General features: G+C 39.6%; 1 protein-coding gene across 1 annotated transcript in view; it reads left to right on the forward strand.

The window, feature by feature from the left end:
- Nucleotides 1–7,990: 7,990 nt before the first annotated feature.
- Nucleotides 7,991–27,313, forward strand: part of LOC311277426 (uncharacterized protein) — a 47,027-nt gene continuing 27,704 nt past the window's right edge. Inside the window, exons 1-6 of the mRNA XM_084387741.1 lie at nt 7,991–8,493; nt 11,547–11,650; nt 12,367–12,521; nt 12,806–12,977; nt 17,316–17,442; nt 21,561–21,658. Coding sequence (XP_084243867.1) covers nt 8,104–8,493; nt 11,547–11,650; nt 12,367–12,521; nt 12,806–12,977; nt 17,316–17,442; nt 21,561–21,658 — 1,046 coding nt within the window. The 5' untranslated portion in view covers nt 7,991–8,103. The remainder of the gene's footprint in view (nt 8,494–11,546; nt 11,651–12,366; nt 12,522–12,805; nt 12,978–17,315; nt 17,443–21,560; nt 21,659–27,313) is intronic.

The following is a 27,313-nucleotide window of genomic DNA, read 5'->3' on the forward strand; positions in this document are numbered from 1 at the left end:
TCCATGCGCGTTTTTATCCCATCGCTTATCACCAGCTGAACAAAATTACGACATTGGCAACAGGGAGTTGTTGGCGGTCAAGTTAGCCTTGGAAGAATGGCGTCATTGGTTAGAGGGGTCCGGGGTACCCTTTATTGTCTGGACGGATCATAAGAATCTGGAGTACATTAGATCCGCTAAAAGGTTGAACTCCAGGCAGGCGCGGTGGGCACTTTTTTTCGGCCGTTTTGATTTTACCCTCTCGTATCGTCCGGGTTCCAAAAACATCAAACCCGATTCTTTGTCGCGTATTTTTGATCGATCCGAACACGCACTTACTCCCGAGCGTATTTTTCCTGAGACCCTAATTATCTCTACGCTCACTTGGGAGGTCGAATCGAGAGTCAAGAAGGCTCTAGAAGGGGTAACGCCCCCGATCCGGTGCCCACCGAACCGCTTATTTGTGCCGGAGGAACTACGTCCAGACGTTATTCGGTGGGGCCATTGTTCTAGTCTAGCCTGTCATCCAGGAGTTAGTCGCACCCTCTATTTGGTCAAACAACGATTCTGGTGGCCGCTTATGGCTCGCGATGCTCACGATTTTGTTTTGGCTTGCTCAGTTTGTGCTATTGGTAAGTCGTCTAATCGACCCCCAGATGGGTTACTCCAACCGCTGTCGGTGCCTTCGAGACCCTGGTCCCATATCGCTCTAGATTTTGTTACCGCCCTCCCACCCTCCCAGGGTAACACGGTAGTTTTAACCGTGGTGGACCGATTCTCGAAGGCAGCCCACTTTGTTCCCTTGCCCAAATTACCCTCAGCCAAGGAGACAGCGGTTGCAGTCGTTAATCACGTCTTTCGGTTACATGGCCTCCCGACAGACGTGGTTTCCGACAGGGGTCCCCAATTTGTGTCCAAATTTTGGCGAGAGTTTTGTAAGTTACTGGGGGCGACGGTCAGTCTGTCTTCCGGGTTTCACCCTCAGAGCAATGGTCAAACTGAGAGAGCCAACCAAGACCTGGAGAGAACCTTGCGATGTACGGCTGCCAGGAATCCTTCCTCCTGGAGTCAGCAACTGCCTATGGTGGAGTACGCCCACAATTCGTTGCCAGTGTCAGCTACGGGCCTATCTCCTTTTGAGTGTAGTATAGGATACCAGCCACCGGTCTTTCCCAGTCTGGAATCCGAAGTCGCGGTCCCCTCCGCTCACGCCTTTGTCCAGAGGTGTCACCGCACATGGACAAGAGCCCGTGAGACTCTCCTCCGTGTGCGGGCGCGCATCAAGGCCAAGGCCGATCGCCACCGGTCTAGGCCTCCCGTATACGTCGTCGGTTCCAAAGTGTGGCTTTCTACTAAGAACATTCCGCTCCGCTCCGTATCCAATAAACTGGCTCCTAAATTCATTGGCCCGTTTTCTGTCACCAAGATTGTTAGTCCGGTGGCAGTCCGCCTCAACCTCCCTCCAGTGTACAGGAGAATTCATCCGGTATTCCACGTGTCCAAAATTAAACCCGTTTTTTTTTCCCGCATTAATCCGCCTGCCCCGGTTCCCCCACCGCCGCGACTCGTAGATGGGGAACCATCCTATTCGGTCCGTCGCATTATGGACTCTAGGCGGAGGGGACGCGGATTCCAGTACCTGGTGGACTGGGAAGGTTACGGTCCGGAGGAGAGAAGTTGGGTTCCGGCTCGTGACATCCTGGATCACTCTCTTATCGATGATTACAATCGACAGGTAAGGGAGTCTGGGAACGCCGTGAGGCGTTCCTAGAGGAGGGGGTACTGTCACGGTTGTTGAATGCATTGTTTCCTTCTTGCCTCGTGTCGTTGTTGTTTATGTGTGAGTGGGCGTTGTCCCGCTCACGTGTCTGTCAGCGCTCCAGCTGATCATCATCATCATCAATCACTGTTCACAGCTGCTGTTCATTTCCATTCCCTATATATACTCACACCATTCTCTGTTCCAGTGTCGGATTGTTTGTTGAGGTCCTGTGTTTGCCGTGTCTGTGTTTCCCGTGGAGTTGCCGTGTCTTTGTTCGCCTGCCGTGTCTTCCTGCCGTTCCTGTTCTTTGTCTTTGGATTCACCGCACTCCAGCACCGGGATCGGGATTCATCACCGTCACAGCACCAGCGCACCACAGACCATCAAGTCCCTGCACGAGCCTGAGTCGCCGCCCTTCGTTATTCTGAACTGTTTGTCTGACCCTTTTGAGCTTAATAAACGCTTTGAGAACCTGCAACTGTTTCCAGTTTTGTCCGATCATGACACTCGCATGCTTTGTCACAGATTGCGACATGCCGTTTTTAAATTGTGTACTACATTTGAAATGGAGAAGCGCGCGCGCCTTCACAGAGCGAACAGCAAACCGAACCGGATTAACATTTTCATGGATTAATAACTTAAATTCTGCTCCGTAACGTTACCTCATACAAAACTATTATATAACGTTACTACCAGAAAGGACTGCGACACATCGTAATGTGAACTACTTTTGGTACCGGTTTTGACATTTTCTCAATAAATAAATGATTGTGATTGTCTGTCTGTTGTTTTAATTTATAATTGTAGTTACGTAGTTTTAAGAAATGGTTAGGTTTAGGGGTAGGGGTAGGATTAGTTGCTCAAACTATCTTTTAATGCTACATTGTTAATAAAACTGCCATTTCCCTACACATATCTGTCCATTATGTTTTATCCTTTTAATATTGTCTATAAAATGGGTATGTTTAGGTGTGGGAGTAGGTTAAAGGGATCTTACATTTATAATCTATAAAATTGTAAAAGGGAAATTATACAGATATCTTTATAATATGAAATATTCGTAAATAGTTTAACGTACATTTTTTTAGCTGTAAAATTGTAATAATGTTATGTAACTTTACTGCTTTATTCTGAAACCAAACGGTATAAACCAGTTAAATCAACAGCTGGAAAGAGCGGAGAAGGAATTCAGTACATACACCATGAACTTTATTTTAAGTGCCTGTATATCTGAAAACTCTTTACAAAACCATAAAGCTGTTTTACAATTTCATGATATGGAGGAGTCACATCAGTAGCATACATTAAAAGGTGACTCTTTACCCAAAAAGAGATCAAGCTGTTTGTGAAAAAATTTTTTTTAAACAGCTGTATGGTTTTTAACTGGTTTATACCGTTTAAGAATAAAGCAGGAGAGTTAAGATCAAAGTCCATTTGTGTCCACAGTACATTGTTTGCAAAGACTTGAACTTGAATGTTCATATTCATGTCATTTCACAGTTATGCCACATTGTTCATCAGTGTTTCAAAGCACCAAGTCACCACTTTAGTTGAGGGGCCACACACATGATGAAGTCATTGATAAATAATGCTTAGTTAATGATGACTAGTATTTGAACGCCAACAGAATTTGTATGTTATGTGCTGTGATTGGCCAATTTTGGGGTCTGTCCATTCACCTGCAGGCTATGAAGAAGACATGAACATGATGGATAACTCAGATCATAATGAAAACACATTGTTCATCAGTGTTTCAAAGCACCAAGTCACCACTTTAGTTGAGGGGCCACACACATTATGAAGTCACTGATAAGTAATGCTTAGTTAATGATGACTAGTATTTGAACGCCAACAGAATTCGTATGTTATGTGCTGTGATTGGCCAATTTTGGGCTCTGTCCATTTACCTGCAGGCTATGAGAAGACATGAACATGATGGATAACTCAGATCATAATTCAGAAAAAAAGTTCTCACATTAATTGATATACTGTTCTAGCCTGTATGCATGCATTAGATAATGTGGATTTTTGTACATTCCTTTAATAATTCGAAGAGCAGTCTTGCATGCATGAATTAATACTTTTTTATGCATGAATTCATGATGATTCATGTACCATAACCATAGCTTTATCCACAATGGGTGGTAAAGACCATTTTTTTGTGTGAACAAAGAAAACATCATGATCATGCGTAATAAATCATAATTCATGATGATGTACTCATCTTAGTTAATGTTTTAATTAAGGTGTTGTTCATCCATGAAGTCATGAATGAAAAACGTTGAACTCGTGTTAGTTCCTGATGATTCATGAGATATTAATGCATGAATGAATGCATATTTCATGCATGAATTTATACATGAATTCATGATAATTCATGTACCCTTACCGTAAAGTGTTACCAGGACTTTTAATTAAACTAAAATAAACTTGGAATAGGGGGAAATGCATAAATGGATATCAGATTTCCTATTTGAAAGTATTCCAGGTAAGAATAGGGGAAGAAATGTCAGCGCCGTATAATGGGACTCCACAAGGAAGTGTCATCATTCTAATTTAATTTAATTTAAAGTTTAATGATATATTTGAAAAAGTTAAACCAAATATTGGAAAGGCATTATATGCTGATGTATGGAAAAGAGGGAGGAATTTAAGAAATGTAGTTAAAGGACTACAAGAAACAATAAGTGAAGTTGATTGGGGATTAAAATGTTCCGTACGAAAAGACGAAAAGAAAAATGATGTGATCAATTAGAGTGACAGAATTCAAGTATCTTGTATTAATCTTTGATGAGAAATTAACATGGAAGAAACATATTAAGAAAATTGAAAACAAATGTAAAGGTAATAAATTGCACGTCTTCAATATGGGGCGCCAGTAAGAGTTCACAGTTACAGGTAAATCAAGCCGTAATGCGTTCTAGTATAGGTGTGTATGGGGATGGATCGCCGTCAGAACTGGAGAAACTGGATCATTTACAGTCTAGATCTGATATGGAGCAATGAGATCAAACTTTAGATGCCATCAGGGATGAATTGAGGGAGATGTCAACTTGCAGGGAAGTGACAACAATCATTGCACACATCTGTACGTTGTGTACAACTGTATATCGTACAGTTTTAAAAGATTGCTGGAAACACAAAAATATTGGAGGAATAAGCTTTGGGTGGAAGCAGTGGCGGCAGTTCACCACAAGCCAAGGTACAGCATTCTCTCACTCCCTCGATGTAGAGTTTTACATGTGCACAAATCCTCTTATTATCACGAACAAAGCGGAGACACAATATAAATAAGAGATTAGTTTAGTCAGATTCATTGATAAAAATTGAAGGAAAAGTTTTTGTGAACTTTCCTACAAATGTGTCGCCTACTTCACACTTCACATACAAAAAGTGACAAAAATGAGAAGAATTTTTTATTTTTATTTTTTACAAATGTGGACAATCTTTGAAGGATAAAAAAAAACAAAAAAACAACAACATGTTTTTAGTATCACATTAAAAATAACATTCAAATTGGATAATATTCTGACTTTTGAGCTTTAAAGTGCTGAGTTGTGTGAAGTACTTGAAAGTCCTTGAAAAGTCCTTGAAAAGTCCTTCATTCTTATAACAGTGGTCTGTAACTAAGTTTCTGGGTTACTTATGATCAGATCTATAGTTCTTTGGGTGCACCACACACACACACACACACACACACACACACACTTTTGTCACGTCGAGGGAGTAAGAGTTCCCCATACCTTGGCTTTTGGTGAACTGACGACACTGCTTTACATGTCAGGCGGCCTCTGGGCGGTGAACATGAAAACAGACTTTCTGTCGTCAGTCTGAAGTTCTGGCTGTGCGAGACTATCCGCTTAACTACCCTTAAACATAGCTGGGTATGTCACATAACCTGCTTTCTGGAACACCCCGCAGGCAACCGCCACACCCGACTGATGTTTACAGATAAGATCCATTTAATCAAGTAGTATATTCAGACAAAAAGATATAATAATGGATTTAACAGACTATGCGAATTAGGACTGTAATTTGTTCGGATTTGTCGTCAGCTCTCAGAAGTGTAATGTAGATCTGACAGAGAAGATCTATGATGGAAATGTATACATTATTGTACAGAGGGAAAGCAGAGGGTATAACAGTTTACTTTTGTTGGTAAACAAAACACCTGATATAAAAGATAATACAAAAAAAAAAGAGTTAGCACAGGGAGATTGTATTATAAATGACAAAATTAGGTGGAAAAGAAGAGTTTTATGGAAGGTACAGAAAGGTAATGATCTCTTGATTTAAATTGGGACTGACAGGGTTATATCTGTGCATGATATTTGTTCATTGAAGCATGTAAATGGTATGTGCTGAATGTGATGTTTTAGAAACAGAGTATGTATTTTTTAAATGTAACAAATGTGATGATCCACGTACTGGTCTATTTAATAATGTAAGGGAATAATAACCAGTGAATGATCTGAGAGGTGCTCAGACATATAGGGCTGTTTTAAACTAGAATAAAGGGCTAGAGCACTGGATATAATGTATAGGGATTATGGCAAGCCAGATTAACGTTTAATCATTCGCAGGATATCAATTAGTGATATCAACAATTACATTTTATTAACATTTTATTAATTACATTAATACATTTTATTAACATTTTATTAATTACATTATTTAACTATATTTATAATGTATATTTTATTTATAAAGTCCAGTGTTATTTTACATTTGATTACATTTTCGAACCTGAATACCTGAAAATCTTAAAACACTGTTTATTTCAATTGTATATTTATTCAGTTGTATCTAATTGTTGCGATTGCTAATTTTATATATTTTTTATTTGCTTTATATATTTTTTAATTACTGAGTGTTTACTTGTCTTTAATAATGACTGAAGTGTATATTAGTTCGGCTAGTTGTTCTTCTATGGTGTTTTTAAACCACAGGCAAACGCTGCTTGTGTAAGTGTTGTTCAGCCTGTGGAGTTTTGTTCATGATATTCAGATATAATTACATGTTTTGCAATAAGACTAAGGGCCCTATCTTACACCCGGTGCAATGCAGCGGCAAGCGCAACACAAGTGTTTTTTGCTACACTCTCAGAAAAAAAGGTACAAAAGCTGTCACTGGGACAGTACCCTTCAAAAGGGTTCTAATATGTACCATTTAGGTACTAATATGTACACTTTTGGTATCAGTATGTACCTTTGAGGGACTAATATGCACTCTTTAGGTACAAAGGTGTACCTTTTGAAAAGGTACCGCCACAGCGACAGCTTTTATAACTTTTTTTCTGAGAGTGTAGTTTCAGTCCGACGCAGTTTTCATTTTCATGTCCTGCTGACATGTTGTTTAAATAGCAAATGCATTTGCGCCTATTTGTGCGGCCATGGGCTGCTGGTCTGAGAACAAGTGTGTGTTCAGGAGCATTGTTGGCGGGTTGCTATTTTGAGGCAACACAAATAGACTGAGCCATTGACCAACTAAACCCTGGTCTAAAGTCAATGATGCAATATTTTTTTTTGTTATTTAATGAGCGCATTAGTAATATGCGCCTATAGATGGGTCCACAACGCGCATACACTTTGCTTATTAAACACACAGGGACACACAGCAGCAGTTCCATTTCCTCTCTGGAGACGCGTTCGGTCTTTCCACTATCAAATTCCGTCATGTAAATAGTGAACCTGCCATGGCGCCAACACAACTGGCATTTAAAGGGAATGGGAGATGAGACTGATTGGTTTAACGCACATAAATCCCAAAACACACCCATTACAGTTTATGAGAATAGGGACAACCCTTTTAGACCATGCACCGGGAGCGCCGACCATTTTTCCCATCATTAAACTAGCAAAAGTGGATTCGGACACGCCCTAAGTGAACTTGCGCTGTGCGCTTTAGACCATTCGCTTAAATTGTTAACATAGGGCCCTAAATGTGAATGATATGTACTTTTTTTATTTATTTTTTACCTTATTGGAATCGAAATTAGGAATCGATAAGAATCTTAACTGATAAGCAGAATCGGAATCGAAATCGTTAAAATTCTAACGATACCCAACAACCCTACACACGAATTCATATCCTGCTAATGATTAAATGTAAACACGGCTTGCCATACAGGGATCGTGGTGCTTCTGCTCATCCTGGAGGTTGAGGAGTGAAAGCTGGAGGAGGGAGCTGAGCCTCGGGGTGGGTGGGGCAGCATTACATCCTCGTATAAAAAGTAAAACAATACAGATACATCACACATGTAAGCTATACAGTAGGTGGAGGTAATAGGCTACTCATAAGGAGTTAGCGAGACGCGTTGACAGCGAAGAAGAAGGTTTTGTCGCAGATGTGCTGCGACTATCATGAACTCTCCAGACTACGATGACAGCACCGCGTTCCTGGGAGACTGGGGACCTTTCCAAAGGAATCTGTTCATTCTGTTGTGTTTCAGCATTATTCCCAATGGCTTCACGGGGTTATCCATGGTCTTCATGGGCGATACACCCGGTCATCGCTGTCTGATTCCCGCGGCTCTGAACATCACGGATGAATGGAGAAACGCGTCTATTCCTCTGGACGAGGAGTCTCGCTTCAGTAAATGCTCCAGACACCGAGTGGACATCGTGAAAAACTATTCGGACAGGGGTTTGCTCCCGTGGGTGGATGTGAATGTCTCGGATATTCCTCGGGAAACCTGTATGGACGGCTGGGTATATGATAATGAAACGTACATCTCCACGATTGTTACAGAGGTTCGTTTTCGATGCTTTCTCCTTACTTCAGCCAGAACCAGCTTAATGTAGGCCTAGTACTGAAGTTCAGATTGGCATGTAGTTTGGGAAGATTTGGGGTCTCCGGGACCCCGAGAAAGGCTGTTACTCTGGGCTTTCTTCAAATCGTGTTCCGGTTCGTCTCCACCTGTCGCTCGAGTGATATAAGCATGACAATCGTTAGACAATCGGCTTCATACCCATTAAACTCTCTGCACTTTATGTGTTCAGTCCAAACCAACTCATAAATACATAAACAAACTTCCTTTGCATAGCACAGGGCTTAATTTCAAGAAATAAGATTTACTGTCAAACCAAAAATTATTATAGATATCATTTTTGATATATTTTTTTACTAGTGTGTGCAGGACACTACTGTAGTTCATTTATGTAAGTGAGGAGAGCAAAATAAACTGTGACATATTATACCCAAAAATTCTGCAGTGTAAAATTGGTAACACTTTACAATAAGGTTCATTAGTTAACACTACATTTAGCATGAAGTAGGCTAATAATCAACTGCACTTTATAAAGCATTTATTAATTTTTGGTAATGTTAATTTAAACATTCACTAATATTTTATTAAAATCTTATGAACTAACATGTACAACCAATGAACCGCTTTATTTTTATTAACTAACATTAACAAAGATGAATAAATACAGTAACAAATGTATTGCTCATGGTTAACTAATGTTAACTAATGAACCTTATTGAAAAGTGTAAAATGTATAAAAAATTTGCGACCAAATATTATTCAGACACTTTGAGCTGATCATGTTTTGCTGAAGTGTGTTTTCTTTAATTGCTGATGCTCTTTTCACACACAGACTGAACAAAATGAAGCATTGCTTGGTGATTGGTTGAGCTAAACTGGTATTATCTAATTGTGTAGTTAAATTTAACAGCTGACAGATATTCAACATAATTCATGTGTGAGACAGTCTAACAGAAGGACGGACAAAACCAGTCAAATATCAACTGAGTTCTGCTCATATTTCATTACCGTTTTCTAAACTATAGCGAATAAACTGATAATGTGAGAAATGTTGAAGGGGTCTGAATAAACTTTGGTTACACTCTATGCTTTGTAAATCAATTAAACAATTTAACTAGGCCTATATGACATTATGGTATCACACTAATACATTTTCAGAAAAATATCCCTTTTATTGCACAAGGCTGTTTCTGTTATTAGATGTTTTTATTATATATATATATATATTTTTTTTTTTGGTATTTTAAATTTCTGCAATACTGTAAATCGATTAAACTACAACACCGCTTGCATCAAACCAACTGTAAATTACCCAGAATAGTTTCCCCTATTATACACAAGGCTTGCTTTTCAGGATATTAATCTGGTATTTTTCATATACAGTACTGAACCCATTTAAATCGATTAAACTACAGGTATCAGGCCTGTAAATTACTCAGAATATAATCCCTGTTTGGTTTGATATTTTTAGCTCAAACACTGTAGTAGTTTAGTTTAAATGGGCACCGTACTGTAATACCAGATCAATAATCTGAGAAACAAGCTTTATAAAAAATATTAGATTAATAATCTGAAAAACAAACCTTGTGCAACATGTCATGAGGAATATATCCTGAGTAATTTACAGTTGGTTTGATGCAAACGGTGTTTAATGGATTTACAGTATTGAATACATTTAAAGTTCCCAAATTATTATTAAATATAAAATTATGAAATGCTAATTTCAAAAACAGAGCCTTGTGCAATAAACATTTTATTATTTGTTTGATATAATGATGTCATATAGTTAAATTGTTTAATTGATTAGTTAATTGGCTAATTGATATATATTTTATTTCTTGAAATTAAGCCTTGTGCAAAGATCATGTGTCTCTGAGTTGGTTTGGGCTGAAAACATGAAATGCATTGCAGAGAGTTTAATGGGTATGAAACCGAATGTCTAACGTTAAACTAACATTATACCGCCGTGATGTCAGGCTTTTATTCCAGTGAATGTTTTATTGAAAGTCAGTTCTGTATAGACGCATGCCTTGAGGTATTGACTACAAAAACAATTCAACATTCGTACATTTTTGTCCTACAGAAAAAGACCCAGTACAGTGAAAGCATGCTGACCCTATCCTGCGGGCAACAGAGACCAGCACTTTATTCATACTGATTTGTTTGAAATAAGAAATAAGGAAATGTATTTTAAGTCTGTTATAGGATATGTAGTAGCTTTACAAACTGAATTATAATTATGAAACAAAACAATTCATAAAATAGCACAAAAAAAGGTGACAAAAAATCAAACCAATATTTGGAACAACAGAAAGTACATCATTTAAAACCATCTTAATATGATATTGACATTTATAAGCAATACTCTTATGTGCATCCTATGTGTTCATATGTTAATCATTAAATTATACTTTTGTACATTTGTATTAATGTGATACTGGAAGTTTTGTTTTAGGACAGAATTACCTAATATTTTTGGAAATTGAAACTGAAATCGCATGCAACGTAATTTCCATATTGTAAGGTACAACTGCTTAATGAACAGGGACAAATTTAAATCAAAATTGGATGAAAAAGAAAAAAATCAGATCGAAATGCATTGTTTGGAGGCATGATTCATATCACAGATAGAGCAAATTATGACATTTTGTTTCAAGATTACGAATTGTTCATAATAAGATCAGTAAGGGTCAATTCTTATTCCTGTTTTGTAAGACATGGACAAACAAAGGCTATATCAGTAACTTGGATTTTGAGTTAAACTATGGGTTTCACAGAAAACAAGCATTTATGTGAATAGAATTTTATCAGAAAATCCATAAAGTTATTGTAATAGCCCTTGTGACAACTAGCCCCGTCTCCATTTTTCCTGTATTCAGTCAGGAATAGAAGTGTCAAAAATAATGTAAATCACTCCAGGTTTTCATGGGTCAGACCGAAACGAACTTTTAAAAACCTAACTTTGAACATTGTTTTATTTTCCTTCTACAAATGGATATAATCCCTTCAAATCCTGCACTGTTTGTTCAACGGCAGTGGGATTTGGTGTGTTCAGATGACTGGAGAGTGCCATTGACCACCTCACTCTTCTTCTCTGGGGTTTTGACAGGTTCTGTCATCTCTGGGCAGATTTCTGACAGGTTAGAAAGCATCAAACCTTTTTTTCCCCAACAAGCCACATGTGAATATTATAATTATTTAAGCACAAAAATCTCGTTCGGCAAAGAATTAGGCCATTAGTCATCCTGATTGATTGTGATTTCAGGATTTCAAGTGTATCAAAGCAAGTCATTAGTGTTTCAAACTAAAATTGGCCATTTACACAGTTTTTTTTTTCTCTGCCATTGCAAATCATTTTAAAAGAAGCCGAATCATCAGAATGCCAGGTTGGGATCAGTGTATTCGGTTAATTCGGGACATTTTTCCCAGTCCCAATGGCAAAATTTTTCCATTTTTCCTGAATTCACTGTATTAAGTAAATAATGCATAAATGTTTATGTTGTACATAAACAGCAAGTAGCCTTCAAATATTTCTCAATTAAGTAAAAAAAACTAACATTGTTTTAAAAAGTTCAAGTGAAAAGTTGTTAAAATGAAGATCAATGAAACGCGTTAAACATTACATTGAACAAGTGGCTGGTGTCTCAGTTCGACTTAATACACAGATCCATTCTGACACTGTTAAAATAGTTATAATTATGTATATTTTCCACAATTTATTCAGATTGTGAAAGCAGTGGATTAAACAGAAAGTGAGCAGAAAGAGATCAGTCGCTGCACTCTCATAAAAACTGGTGAAAACTGGAAAGTTGCCTATTTGGAAATAAACTTGTTTTTTCTTCTTCTTGGTTTTCAGGTTTGGCAGGAAGATAGTGCTGTTTATTACAATGGGGATTCAGACAGTATTCACCTTCATTCAAGTCTTCTCCCCATCTTGGCTGATTTTTTGCATCTTGTTTTTCATTGCTGGAATGGGCCAGATTTCAAACTATTTGACAGCATTTGCTTTAGGTAAAGGCTTTTGATGTGCTGTGTTTGTTTTTTAGTGTATGCTTTATATTAGCATTGAATAATCACAACTGATCTTTACATTACTGTAATCAGTCATAAAAACAGCTTATTATTGAGAATGATGACTGGCAGCACGTTTGTTCTACCAGCACATTTTTAGGATGTTTAAAAACATATGCATGTTTTTGTGTCAGAATCTACTTTAAACATATTCTCAATAATTCAGACTGTAGACTGTAGATTAAACAAAAAAAATTTTTTTTATGAAAATGTCCTTCCCCTAGGAATGGAAATATTTAGCCCATCCGTTCGTGACATCTACTCCACTCTTGGCGTGTGTCTTTTCTTTTCCATCGGGTACATGATGCTTCCACTGGCTGCCTACTTCTTGCGAGACTGGAGAACGCTGTTGCTGGTCCTCACCATCCCTGGATTCTTCTGCATGCCCCTATGGTGGTAGGTGTTTGCTATGGGACGGGCGATATTTAATAATGCACCAGACATGAGAAGAACAGTCATGTATAGTGAACACTTGCTTGCCAAAGAGGCAGCACGAAGGTCATTTGAATAAGATGGGTTTTGCAATGCACCAGGTATAAGATAGGGCCCTAGGTCAACATTCACAAGCGTGGAACAGAAACAGAACAGAAACAAACCAAAACAGAATATACACGTTACATCTACAGAGATTACTCCGTTTTAAAGAACTTTAAAGAGAGCCTAACAACAGTCTACCCTAAGGACAGCGGCCAAAGACACTCATAACGAGACCTAGTGCTACTGTCTAGAAGGAAGAGCTCTAGACAGTGGAGACCTCAGGGTTAACTCTCTAGAATGAGAGGAGCCCTAACTACACCATTTTACTAAAAAGGCAGGACTACCAAGGATGCTCACTGAAAGCGGTACCACTTGGCAACATAATATAGGCGGATCTCTAGGGAGTGAAAGCCTCAGTAGAACGACTCTAAAATGAGAGGAGATCTAATCACCCTTTACACTAAAACCGTGTTATCGAGGAGGCTCACAGAGAGCCTTGCCGCTCGACTCCGCTAACCCACAGGGCTCAGAGGAGCGAAAACCTCAACAGGACGACTCTTCAGGACGAGAGGAGACCCAGTACCACTCCTATCTAGAGACCGAAGACAAACCCTGGTACCTAACCATGCAGAGCTCTGGGGAGTAGAGGCCTCAACAGGACAGCTCTCTAAACGAGAGGAGACCTAACGACACTCTTTGTCAAGGCTCACCTGGAGCCACTCCACTTGACACTAAACAGAGCTCTAAAGAGTGAAGTACTCAGCATGACATTTGAACAATGTAGGTTTGTCAAGGAGGCTCGTCAAGAGCCATACAACTCGACTAGTTTACTGAACTTGTCAAGGAGGCTCATAAAGCCCTTCAACTTGACTCTAACAATGAAAATTAGCTCTTAAGGAGCCAAATACTCAAACATAACCCTCCAAAACGAGGGGAATACTACCAATGCTCAACTAAAATAAAGCTTGTCAAGGAGGCTTAGAGAAAGCCATTCAACTTAACTCAAAACAAAGGTAGCCCTAAGGAGCGGGGTACACAGCATAATGACCCTCTAAAGGAGTACTAACAACGCCTGAACCTTATAAGGTCTGTCAAGGGGGCCACAGAGGGCCATTCAATCTGACAATAAGACCTGAACCGGACCATCAGAAGGATGGATCTTATTTTATCTCAGCCAAAATCATATTGGTCTAGCCCTATGGAGTTCAACCGTAACTAAACTTACAGATTAGTTTAAAGGAGGCACATAGAGAGCCAGTCAGCTTGACTAAAAAAATAGACAGAGCCCTAAGGGAGCGGAGTACTCTTCATGACAACCCTCTAAGACAAGGGGAGCACTAAACACGCTTAGCCAAATATTAGCTCACCGAGAGCCATTCAACCTGACACTAATGTTTAAAACAGTTTGAAGCGCGGAGGACTCAGCATGACGACCCACAGAACAAGGGGTGTATGCTCTTACGCAGAACTGTACGCCACGAATGCATACTGTAGCTATGAGTGCCTTTAACTCGCTTGAGAGTCGAACGCACTCATGCAAATGCTGACTACTATCCCTCTGGAGCGTTTCTGTCTTAGGGTGCTTTCACATCTGTAGTTCGGTTCGTTTGGTCCGGACCAAGGGCGAAAAATGAAACATTGTAGCATTTTTCAGGCGTTTTGGTTCCTTTTCACACCTGGTCCGAATCAGTTTATGAGTTGATAAAACGAACCAAAATGCAGTCACGTGACAACATCCACATCACTCGTTGGCCAGATGTGTCTTGAACGCATTTCCATAACTGCACTTCGATTGGTCAGAATTAACGTGCAGGAAAATTCCAACTGAACTCCCGTAAGTAAACAAAGAGGTGGAAAATCCGGCAGACAAAACACCGCTGTTTACTATGGAGAGACGACTGCGTGGGCTGATTGTATCCCTGGTCATATTTTATTATATAGTTTGTCTACACCACTTTAGACAAACAATAATATTTGAGAATGAAGCGAGGATGCGGCTCGAAAATAATGTGTTAATGCACTGCACGCAACGAAGGCGCATCGCAAGTCACTTCAGGAGGAGGCGTGCATTAATGTTACTAAACACTGACATGCTCATCATCCAAAAAAATTACCAACGATCCATCAGGTAATGTTGTGCCCTTTCTCTCTTTAAAATTGTTTTTGACAGTTGGGACCTAATATGGTCATCAGACCAAATTTCTATCAGGCTCCGCACCTCCACACCTCCTCACAACTCCAAGTTTGTCCGCGAGCTGCCATGCTTAAAGTGCAGACTGTCAACAAACATTTCTCCTCATCCCATAATGCACAGCGCAGCTGACTACGGCAACTGGTTTAGTCCAAAAATGCGCAGTTCTTTGGCAGTTGGTTCTGTTCGAGGTCGGATCACGTTCTCACCATAAACAAACCGCTCCAGAGTTCGTTTGAAAGCGTACCGAGACCACCTCGAACGCTTGGTTGGTCCGCTTGGGGAAAACGAACTCTAGTGCGATTCAACCGAACTAAATGAGGCAGGTGTGAAAGCACCCTTACAGAACGCATACAAACAAACGGCTCCTGAAGATGAAGAAGAGGATGACGTGTTCCTCAGGCGCCCTCTTATACTTACGGTCGCACTGGTAGTGATGTCATAGGCTCTCACTGGCCAATACAATTGTCGCGTTTGCACACGTGCTTCAGACACCGGTCACGCTGAGGCGTTCTCCGTAACGTCTTCTCAGACGCAGTGTGAGGTCCCATTCGAAAGGGAACAGTATTTTCTGCAAGCTTTTTTCAAGGTAAATTTAATTGTCTTTCCAAAAAAGGACACTTGGAGACTCCAAAAGGACACCTAATAACCAGTCCATATAATTCATAAATTTATGCACACACGAAAAAAACAAAAAACGTTACATAATTCACAGTGTATAGTGTGTACAGTGCAACAGCAAAAAAGCTTGTTTACATTTTAGACAAGTTAACTTGCGCTACCGAACAGGACCACATACGACTCCTGTACGTCACCGCAATATTCTTTACCTTGATTGCAATCCACATCCCTCAGACCTTTACTAGCGAGACGCTGTTTGCTTTATCCAGCCGAGAAGTGCAGTTTGCGTATCATCTGGCCTTGCAGCGGTTCTGCTCAGTCTGTATTTCACACAGCGCGCGATCCCTGGAGTTTAGTGGCTTAAAACGATCTGATCGCAAACAGAGAAGTATAACCGGGTTGAAGGGTTAGAATAGAATAGATCCGCCTACCAGGGTTACAGGTGCTTGCGCCATTGTAGATAATCAGTGATAAACTCCGACTCTACTATAACTATAAACTATAAACTCCATGTATTCATTATTCAAATTAGGAATATTGTGACGTGTTCATTCCCGGAAGAAAACTCAACACTACAATGGAGGGAATTCAGGAAGTTGTAACGACCCAAGGAATAGGGTTCAGGGGTGAAACATAAAGAAAAATAATCAAGCAGATTACTCTCTCTGCGTCTTGTTTTTTTATTGTGAGGTGAGAGGGAAACAAGTTCTGCCAGCAGTTCAAACAATAAATAAGGACGCAAAAGTAACTTCAGGGCTAGGCCAGGACAAAATAATAAACTACCTTAACCTAGAAATTAAATATCCTATCAGGGACAAAAGAAAATACAAGAACTTCCCTATCTCCTAACTTAACATGAACAGGAGAAAAGTATGTCAAAAATGTCTACATCGTTCATGACTCTGGCAGTTTGTTCTCAAGTTACATAGGTGGTTAAAAGAAATATGAGAGAGAGAAAAAACATTTTCAATTGCTCACTCAAGCTTCACAGATTTCACAATCAAAGCTATGAAAACACAATTTCAACAGCATTCAGTGGGCAACACGTGCTCTGCTCTGTCTCTCTCTCTGGGGATTTTGCGCTTCCGTTCCTCTTTTCATTGCGCGCTTACGTTTATGTTTACACGTCCACTTAGGGCGGAATAACCTATGAGAAACGGACAGGAGAAGAGACAGCGGAAACAACGAAGGGAGAGAAGCACACACACACACACACACATGCACACACATGCACCGGAATAGAGCCTCGGGCGCAACAGAGTTCAGAAACACTGACACTGATATAGAGAAGAACTCCCGCTGGAGGGACTTTGTGCTTTGAAACTTTGCAGAGCTTTTTCATGCTCAAACAGCAACATTAACACTATCATACCATAATAGGACCGTATTGAATTTCCTTTTGCTGCATTAAATAAGTATGATGAAGGATCTGTTGTTGCTTGCAGGTTTATTCCAGAGTCTCCGCGATGGCTGCTGTCTCAGGGAAGGGTCGACGAGGCCGAGGAGATTCTCAGAAAGGCTGCCAAGATGAACAGGGTTAAGGCCCCTGAAGTCATTTTTCCCCGTCATCAGGTGATATCCACACCTGCCTGTGCTTTACACATGCCACACACTGCTCATTACTGTCTCGTTTAGCTCCTCACATGACCAAAGCTCTTCAACCTCTTATTTTCTGTTCAACTGCTATTGATTTACTACTAGAGGGGTCATATAACGAGGAGTTGAAAGAGTTCAATGCACTGTGAAAACAGCATGATTTAGGCTTCTTTTATCCGTCTCACACCTGCTGCACATGTGCCTCGTCATGTGTTGTAAGTTAATTACAAATGACTCTGCTGTATGGCATCGCAGAAGCGTAGCTGTGAGAAGAGGTTTTTTTGCTGCTACAGTATTTTTTACTGCATGCCACAAATGCACTTATTTACCAGCCTAGCTTTGTGCAATATAATCTTTTATAAAGCAACATGTTTATGTACTGTAACAGAGTTAATTACTCACTGACTGGAAAAAGATGTTGGACAGGCACACAAACACCCCTTCAGTCAGGATCATTTCTGCCAGATAATGATTATATAGACTTTACAGTCGGTATGCTTCTGTTCTGGTCAAACTCTTACCCATCTGAGTGGAGACAGCAGAGAAATCAAACCTAACTCTAACCACTGGTTTAGATAGCTTAATAGCTGACTAACTTTGAGATGCAATGTCATAAAGCTGTGACGCTGAAGATTAAACCCCTGCAGCAGCAAGCTGAGGCGTGAACTCAGGTTAAAGCAAGCATACGCAGTCATAGGAAACACACACTGAACTGGACAATTTCTACTTAGAATGGCAACATTTAAACGCATGGACTTACTAATATGACAACAGTATTTACTGTAACCCTCATTATAATTGCATCCACCGTAATATCAGTTATTCCACAACTCTTAGAAACAAGCATTCAATCATTCCACCGAACAGGCTTTTTCAAAGTCCAAAGTTCATTATCCAGAGTTCACATGCACAAGTAATTTTAAACATTAATCTAGTTCAGGTGTATGATTAATTCAGTGAGGAGAATTACATGCCAATAAACAACACAATCTCTTATGATCCTTGCACAACATTTAAAGTGCTGTTCACATGTTTAACTCCGTGAAAACGTGCAGAAAATGGAAAACAACAACAGTGTATTTTTGAACACGATTCATTAGAGGTCGCAACGAAACGGTAGTAGGCAATTTGTTACTTAAAGGGATAGTTCACTTTGAAATTAATTTTTGATATGTTTTAGCTTACCTCAAGGGCATCCAAGATGTAGGTGTCTTTGTTTCCGCAGTAGTTTCAATTTTGATATTTTTAGGTCAAACCGTTCTTGTCTGTCAGTCATATAATGCAGGTCTATGGTCACTGTCTCAAAACACAAGCACAGAGTCCAAATTAAAACAATTCCCCACGTCCAAATGAAACAATTCCCCATCATAAGTACACATTGATGGCCTAAGACACGAAACGAGCGGTTTGTGTGAGAAAACGAACAGTATTTATATCGTTGTTACCTCTTGAAAACAGCACACGTCCAAATGATCTGACGGCGCGGGCGGGTATAGATATAAACATAGATGCCGCCTTGGCTACGGTTTCGTTCCAATGAACTGCAGTAGCGAAGGCGACATCTAGTGTATACGCTGGCGGGTATAGATATATACACTAGATGTCGCTTGGCTACGGTTTCGTTCCAATTAACTGCAGTAGCCAAGGCGGCATCTATGTATATATCTATACCCGCCCGCGCCGTCAGATCATTTGGACGTGTGCTGTTTTCAAGAGATAACAACGATATAAATACTGTTCGTTTTCTCACACAAACCGCTCGTTTCGTGTCTTAGGCCATCAATGTGTACTTATGATGGGGAATTGTTTCATTTGGACGTGGGGAATTGTTTTAATTTGGACTCTGTGCTTGTGTTTTGAGACAGTGACCATAGACCTGCATTATATGACTGACAGACAAGAACGGTTTGACCTAAAAATATCAAAATTGAAACTACTGCGGAAACAAAGACACCTACATCTTGGATGCCCTTGAGGTAAGCTAAAACATATCAAAAATTAATTTCAAAGTGAACTATCCCTTTAAGGCTTATTTCACAGAAAAAAAGGAGCCGTTTAATTTGCTGAGTGACTCACAAACTCACATACTGTATGTCAGTTCAAGGTAAAACTAATAATAAGCCGACTATCGCTAGTTTAAATAACATTTTGCTAATCACTGTTCCTTCTTTGTGAGGTGATGCTCTTATTTTCTGGATTTTATTAGTTAATGACCTCAATTTAACCAGGAATAAAAAGTAATTGAATCACAATTGCATTGTGCTCCAAAGTCAAAGTTCACAAACTTCAATTGCTTTTTATTCCTGGTTAAATTGAGGTCATCAGATTTTACCATTGAGTGGCCTGACTTATTTATTGGTAAAATTTCACCACATACCAATAAAATTAAAGTCAGGCCACTCAATGGTAAAATTGGTTATATAATGTATTTGTCTGAAATCACGATCCAGGGTAGTCTCTCTTACAATCGAAATATATCTCAGAGAGCTAAAAGATGAGCTCCAAGCAAAAGAAAACCCAGAATATTTATTCAGTCAAATCATACATATACATTTTTCAATGAACAAAGACTTTCAAAATGTATTGGATAAACAAATGAACAGATTATCGTAAGGCCTCCTACTTCCTTTTACCATTAATGTACAATCTCCAGTTCATCTTCATTCACCCTGGTCTTCCTCAAAATCCCATAATATGCCCACCTGACGTGCATAAATATTTTTTAATTGTAGACATCTTATCTGACTCCCTAAATTCCCAGCCTAACTGACCTTGACTGCAGAAAGAGTCATTATTCACAAGTTGCTTCTCACAGCATTTGTAGATTAACTTAAATAAAAAAATAAAAAGGCAGGATATCTGAATCTTCTGCCCAGTGTGTGACAGAAAGAGTGGGCCAGTGAACAGTAGTTATCCGAGGCCTTACAGTTCAGTGACTCAAATAACTCACAGCATCTCCATGCTTATCAATCAAAATCTAGTCCTTACATGTACAGCATGAAAAAAGCAAGAGAGGTGTATGTAAACAAGCAAAACATTAGTTCTGGCATTAGCTTGCATCAGCTGACTCTCGGCTGATCCACGTCTTCCTATAGGAGTACAACGGTATCACAGCTTCCATATATAAGATCAATTCAGAATTATCAACAGCTTTACTGCGTTACTCATGAGCTAGTTACCCTCCTCCCTCCCCAGCTCCACTTGTCCAGTCAGGACTGGCCTTCTGATATTCTTCTTCCAATATATATTACATATCTGCTATACATTTATGTTGGTTCTGTTCTGTTTACCCTGAGGGGGTTATCGCTGCTCTCCCTGCTCTTATCCACGCCAGAACAGAACCATAACGCCAATCCAAACTGCGATCTTTGATGATAGTGGTCCTGACATAATTTCATTCAGATATAGTACCTCCCAACTGCATACAGATCTACATTTTGAGAATCAATCCTCATTGTTACACAGCTTGTTTTATAAAATTATTAAGTTTTAATGAGTTATAAATACTGTTAGATTGTGAGAATTAAAGTGCGCAAGTCAATGAATAAACCATTAGCGCAACCACAAGTTAGTGATTGTACATAATGCTATAAATTTTGGCTATACTCAACCAAGTATGTTAAGTCCTATTAAACATTCCACACACATTAAAATGACTGTGAGGCATGTGGAAAATCCATTCATCCGTGCCTGGTCACTTCATGTGTTTTCTCTGATCGGATAGCTATCCAATCGTGAAAAGACAGAAAGAGATGAAACTGGACAAAATGCATTATTTGACAAATGTAAAAAAAAAAAAAAAAAAGAGTTCTGAAATATTAAATGTTCTGCACTATTTCTATGTAAGCCATTATGAATATTTAAAATATGTTTATATATATATGGGCACAGTGATTAACTCAGAAACTTAAAAATGGCACTTTATGATAAAAAGGTTGCTGGTCCCTGGTCTATGATGTTATTATGACTGTCCGCATAAGAGTGCTTCATATTGTTTTAGCTGTGGATATCAGATGGTCTTTTGCTTACACTATATGCAGTGTTTTGACAGTATTGTGTAACAAGACATGTTTGTTGTTACACGTGTGCTACAGTCAAAGGATAGTGCTGGAAGTTTGAAGACCTACAGTCTCTGTGACCTGGTGAAGTCCGCCAACATCCGCTGCATTACTGTCCTGCTGAGCCTGGTATGGTAAGAACGCTTACATGTACTCAAGATAGACATGGGCCGCTCACACTTTCTTACTATATATAGTGGGAAAAAAACAGTATGTGACAAGAGTAGTATGTCTGTTCTCACAGTACTCATAAAACACTTCTAGAAGTGTTTTATGAGCTTTTTTATGAGCATGAGCTGTTTTATAATAATCCGTCGTTACACTACATCCTTATGCATCGCTTTCTGCCAGGACTTTTACGTGCTTTTCCCAAACCACTGAAGTGACGTTGACATCCGGGTTAGCGGTAGCATGAGCCGTCAGGCAAGTGCTAATTAAATAAACTCCTGATGTACTTACAAACTTTCCAATGCATCGTTTTATGAGTACAGAACCTATTTGTGCTACTGTATAAGTTTGGTACCATTCTGGGCATTATTAGTGGGGTAATTTACGAGATACATCATAGGATCCATTAGTGCCTGCACTAAGCCATCCGGCTGATATCTCTAAATAAGCTCTAACTTTAATAATGTTCGACCAAGGGAAAAAAGGCTTCTGGGGAGTGTTTGGCTCGAGGTCATGGTGCAAAGGACCCTAGGTTGATTTTACTCCGAACCATCCCTTTAAGTACCCTGTTACATCTTACAGATTTGTGTTTTGTTATTCAGTCAAACTGCACATCTGTATGTCCATAGCTGTTTTTACATATAGTGAGTCATTACGCTATAACAAGCAGTAGCAAAGAGGCTCCAGACGTCAGAGACCACTAGTAAAAATGGTTCTCTTGTGCCGTTTTTAATTTGCTGAAAATTTTGTCTTTACCACCCTCGTTGAGGAGGTAGATGTATTGGCCCAAAACACACTTTGCGGTCAATGAGGTCAATGGTAAAGGTCAATGAGAATGGCAGCTGTGAAATACGAAGAGGTAACAGAGTATAGTCCATTGGCCTGCCACAAGCCATTGGCCCAATCCCGTGAGTCAAGTAATGCAATCAGTAGCCAAAACATTCTGGAATGGTGGAAGTGGGATTCCATTGGCGCAGCATGTGAGCCGAAGCGGAAACTGCCAACCAGATGGGAAATAAATGACACTTGCTGAGGAGAGAGAACTCGAAATAGTAAGATAGGTACTCGCTTACATCATGGAGGACAACCACAGCAAAGAGCCGCATCGGCACGCTAAATATCCTTGGTTAGAAGACCCAGCTTCCTTGCCAAATAACAGGTGTGCAGTTGAGGCTACGTTCCTGAGAATGGAAAACAATTAGCCAAAGATCCTGAATGGAAGGCTGCCTATAGCACTCAAGTGCAGGACAGAGGGGCTGCAGTAAAATTATCCCAAAACACAATCACTAACTGGGGTGGGCCTGTGTGGTACGTAACCAATCTTATTGTTCCTAATCCTCACTCAGTCACAACCCCATTGAGTCTTGTTTGGAACAGCAGTCAAAGATTTAGAGGTGTCAGTATGAACGACCTGTTACTGAAAGTAATTGACTTCCTCAATCAGATATCTGCTGTCCTGTTAAGATTCAGGAGCGGTGTATTAGGAGACATCAAGAAAATATACAATTCAAAGTTTGGTTGAAAGATCGTGAAATGCATCTTCCTTTGATGAGACTCTGTGGATGAAGAGCTAAGTGAATATGCGGTCTCAAGGGTCAGTATTGGAGACAAGCCAGCAGGGTATGCGTGAAACTGCCAATTTGCCATCCTTTTGTTCTCCTTGAGGAAGAGCGCAGAGTGTTCCAGCATGACAGCTATGTTGATGACATTCTCAGGTCCCACAATGACCTTCACCAGCTGAAATCTATTGTGGCAAATGTAAAGTTGATCTTAAAAGTTGGAGGATTCTTTCTCAAGCCGTGGGACCTCTCAGGTCGAAGTGAAGTAGAATCTGAGGATAAGCCAGTTAAAATCAAAGAATATACTATGGTTCTACCATACCAAATGTGTGACGATGACAATAAGGCACTTGATCTGGGCTGTGATGTGGAAGAGGACAAACTCCATGTAATGACATTAATCAATTTTTCAAAGAGAAGAATTGGTCAAAATCTCTCACAAGAGCAAGTCAGAAGACAAAGACCTAATCCACTGACGCTTAGAGAGTTGTTGAGTCAGGCGTTGGGGGTGTTCGATCCAGTAGGCCTAATGACTCCAGCCAAGCAGAAGGTAGCAATTCTAGTTTGAAGAGTGTTCTAAGAGGTAAAGGAAGGAAGGGTTCAAATCAATGAGACTTGGGACACCGCCCTTTCCGATGATCTCAGAGAAGATGCGATCAAGCTCTTTTAGGAGTACGTCCACCTTGGCCAAATAAAATTCTATAGTGCTATAACTGCCCCAAATTTCAATGATGAACCATGGGCAATAATGTTTTCTGATGGAAGCGAAAACGCTTATGGTGCTGTAATGTATCTCAGATGGAACTCTGATCAGGGCTCAATCTCCAAGCTTGTGGAGTCCAAAGCCATACTCATTCCCTTAGACCATAAAGCAGATTCTGTCAAAGCAGAAATGTGTTGAGCAGTGTTTGCCACACGCCTGCGGAAGTCCTTTGAGCAGCATAGCCAAATTAGAGTTGGGAAATGGTACCACTTGGTTGATAGCCAAACAGTCCTTGATGCTATACAGCGAGAAAGCCATGGCCATAAAATGTTCTTCGCTAACAGAATTGGAGAGATCCAAGGAATCACTATGGTGCAAGAGTGGTGGTAGAGACCAGGTCCACAAAACATTGCTGATGTGATCATTGGAGGGGCGAGTCCTCAAGACCTTGATGAAAATTCAGAGTGGCAAAATGGACCAATTTTCCAGAGCTTGTCAGGAAGTGACAATTAAAACTATAAAATAAACAATAGACAATAAAAGACTAATTAACCCAATTAAATTTTTGTCTGTACAATCTACAAATCGGCCACGATTCTAAAAAAAAAGTACACCGCAGTAAAGGGGTGACACTCTACAACATCAAGAGTGCAAAAAATTCCCACCCACCCACACACACACACATAGAAACACACTTTTATACACATACACACCAATAAATTCAGATTACAAAAAATATGTTTTGAATTTTTAAAAATCACAGCTTCATTGGAATGTTACGAAACTTGGTGACTTTTCTGGCATTAGGTATGTGAACACAGAAAAAAATTGAGGTCATGATCCGAGAATGCTAAGTGGTCGTAAAAAAAATAGTCACACTCATGGTCTTCGGTCAAAAATGACCCCCATAGGAAATGAATGGGAAATTGACAAAAACACAAAAATTCTCTACAAATTGGCCACGATGCAGAAAAAAAGTGCTCAGCAATGAAGGGGTGAAACTCTAAAACATCAAGAGTGAAAAACATAACATAATTAATAATTATAATTAAAATATATATATATAATTAATATAATAATTATTAAAATTATTAAAATAATAATTAATAAAATGTTATAAACCTTGGCAAAAAGTATTATTTGACAATTTCTAAAAAAATACAATCAATCCACATCTTAAAAGTAAGTAATTTGGTCCAAAAACAACTAGAATTCACAAGCATCTCCATTTAGAGCTATTACAGGCATCTAGTGGTAAACCCATGCAATAACATGATTTATTTAATTTTATGTTTAATAAATTGATTTATTTTTTTTATTTTTATTTTTTTTCTGAAAGCCTAGTCTCTATTTTAACCGAAAATACCGCATAGAAAAAAAAAAAAAATAATAATAATAATAAAAAAAAAAAAAACATTATTTTCAATGGCAAAAAATGGACTATAAATATTGCATAAATATTAATAAGTTCAATCAAATTGTCTCAAAATACTAAATTAAAAAGAATAAATATTATAGAACAAAAATAAATTGCATTGGTTTTTACTGGGATGGAGGAAGTTTCATTTTTAGGTGTCCGGTCACTTCTGACCGGGAAGGCACTGAGTGTGACTGCTAAACGAAGACTCTCTGAGGGTTAAGTCTGCTAAGGATCTAATGCATAAGAAAGCATCAGTAAGCTTCAAAAGAAGGCATTTGCGGCTGCACTGACAAGGTCCAAACTAAAACTGTAGATATCGACTGAAGGATCCAGGCAAAGTGAAGATCTCATCCAAGTCCAAGCTGAATCGAGGAGACCACCTGCAGGATCAGCTGTTCAAAACATGTGTAATATGGAGCATTTCAGTGATCTGACCAAACTACTTAAAACAGTAGCGTGGGTTTGGAGAGCAGCAAAAAAGTTCCTTGGCTGGACTAGGACCCTAAACAACCCAAAGTGGGAGGCAGTCTCTTCAGGAGGAACCATCTCGGTGAGAGAAAGAGAAGATGCCCTGCGAGACATTTTACTTGCTGCGCAAGAAGGTATAACCTTCCCAAACACCACCAGAGACAGGCTGGTAGTCTATAAGGATAAAGATTATGGGCTGTTGGTTTGCGGTAGCAGAGTACAGGTCTTTAAAGAAGATCAAGTTATCATCCCAATCCCGACCCTACAGGGCCTGGGTGTCCACACTGCTATCCCGAGAATCACATGGAGAAAGCCACAAGGAATTGACAGAAATTCTTCTTAGGATTAGGAGAGCCTGGGTCATTACAGGCAGGAGAATAGCCCAAAAGGGTTGTCGCAAGTTGTGTTTAGTGTAGAAAAAGCAAAGAAATGTCAGCAAGTGATGGGTGATTTACCACCAGAGAGATCGCAGCCTTGTGCACCTTTTGAGTTTTCAACAGTAGGGGCCAGATTTACTAACAGCTTCATCAGCACAAACCCTCTTTGGGCGTTAAAAAACTACTGTCGGGATTTACTAAAAACACGGATTTACTAAAGTTAGCGCTGACGAGGCGTAAGTTATTTTTGCATGTGCGTTTGTAGGAGTTTCCCTTTCAGATGCAAAATTTATGGGAGGAGAGTATTTAAATGAATCACGCAACGCAATTTACTAATATTTGCGCTAGTTCATTTATTGGTATTTGCGTCATAATTTAACGCCCCAAAAAAGCATGTCTTAACCCATTTTGCGACATGGCTGCAATTGTTGCTGCTAGGAGGAGACACTGCAGAGAACAGAGAGCAGGCAGAAGGGAGAACATATATTCAACTCGTATTCATTTCTTTAGAATGCCAGAGGGAAGACGTTATCCGAACATATCGTTTGCCAAGCCATGTTATTTTTTATTTGCTGCAGGAAATAAAAGACGACTTGGAACCCTCAACTACAAGGAGTCACGCAGTACCTGGTGCATCAACACTTCTTGCAACCCTTCATTTACAACGTACTGTGGCTTCTTTAGCTAGGATTTCACGGCCTGCATTTTCACCTGTGTTATCCGTGGTCCCGACGCTAATTTGCGCTGCTCTTGGTAGATTGCGTTGGTCATTATGTAAATTATTGGACTGGGTCTGTGTTCTTTAATTTGCACGTCAGCAGTAGATCACAGGCAAAACTTGTCACTCTCATCGGCGCATTTGTGGAATTGCGCTCTCACGCCAATTTGCCCTGTTTAGTAAATCTGGCCCTAGATCTCTTTGAACCCTACTGTGTGAAAGATGACGTCAAGAAAAGATTATCACTGATGGTCTGGGGTGTTGTCTTTTGCTGTATGTCGAGTAGAGCAATTCATACAGGCTAACACCCAATGAACCGAAAGCTTTTTAATGGCATTTAAAAGATTTGCTGCAGCCAGGGGCTATCCCAGGAAGA

Source organism: Rutilus rutilus (genome assembly GCF_951802725.1).
Source record: "Rutilus rutilus genome assembly, chromosome: 18".
NCBI lineage: Eukaryota > Metazoa > Chordata > Actinopteri > Cypriniformes > Leuciscidae > Rutilus > Rutilus rutilus.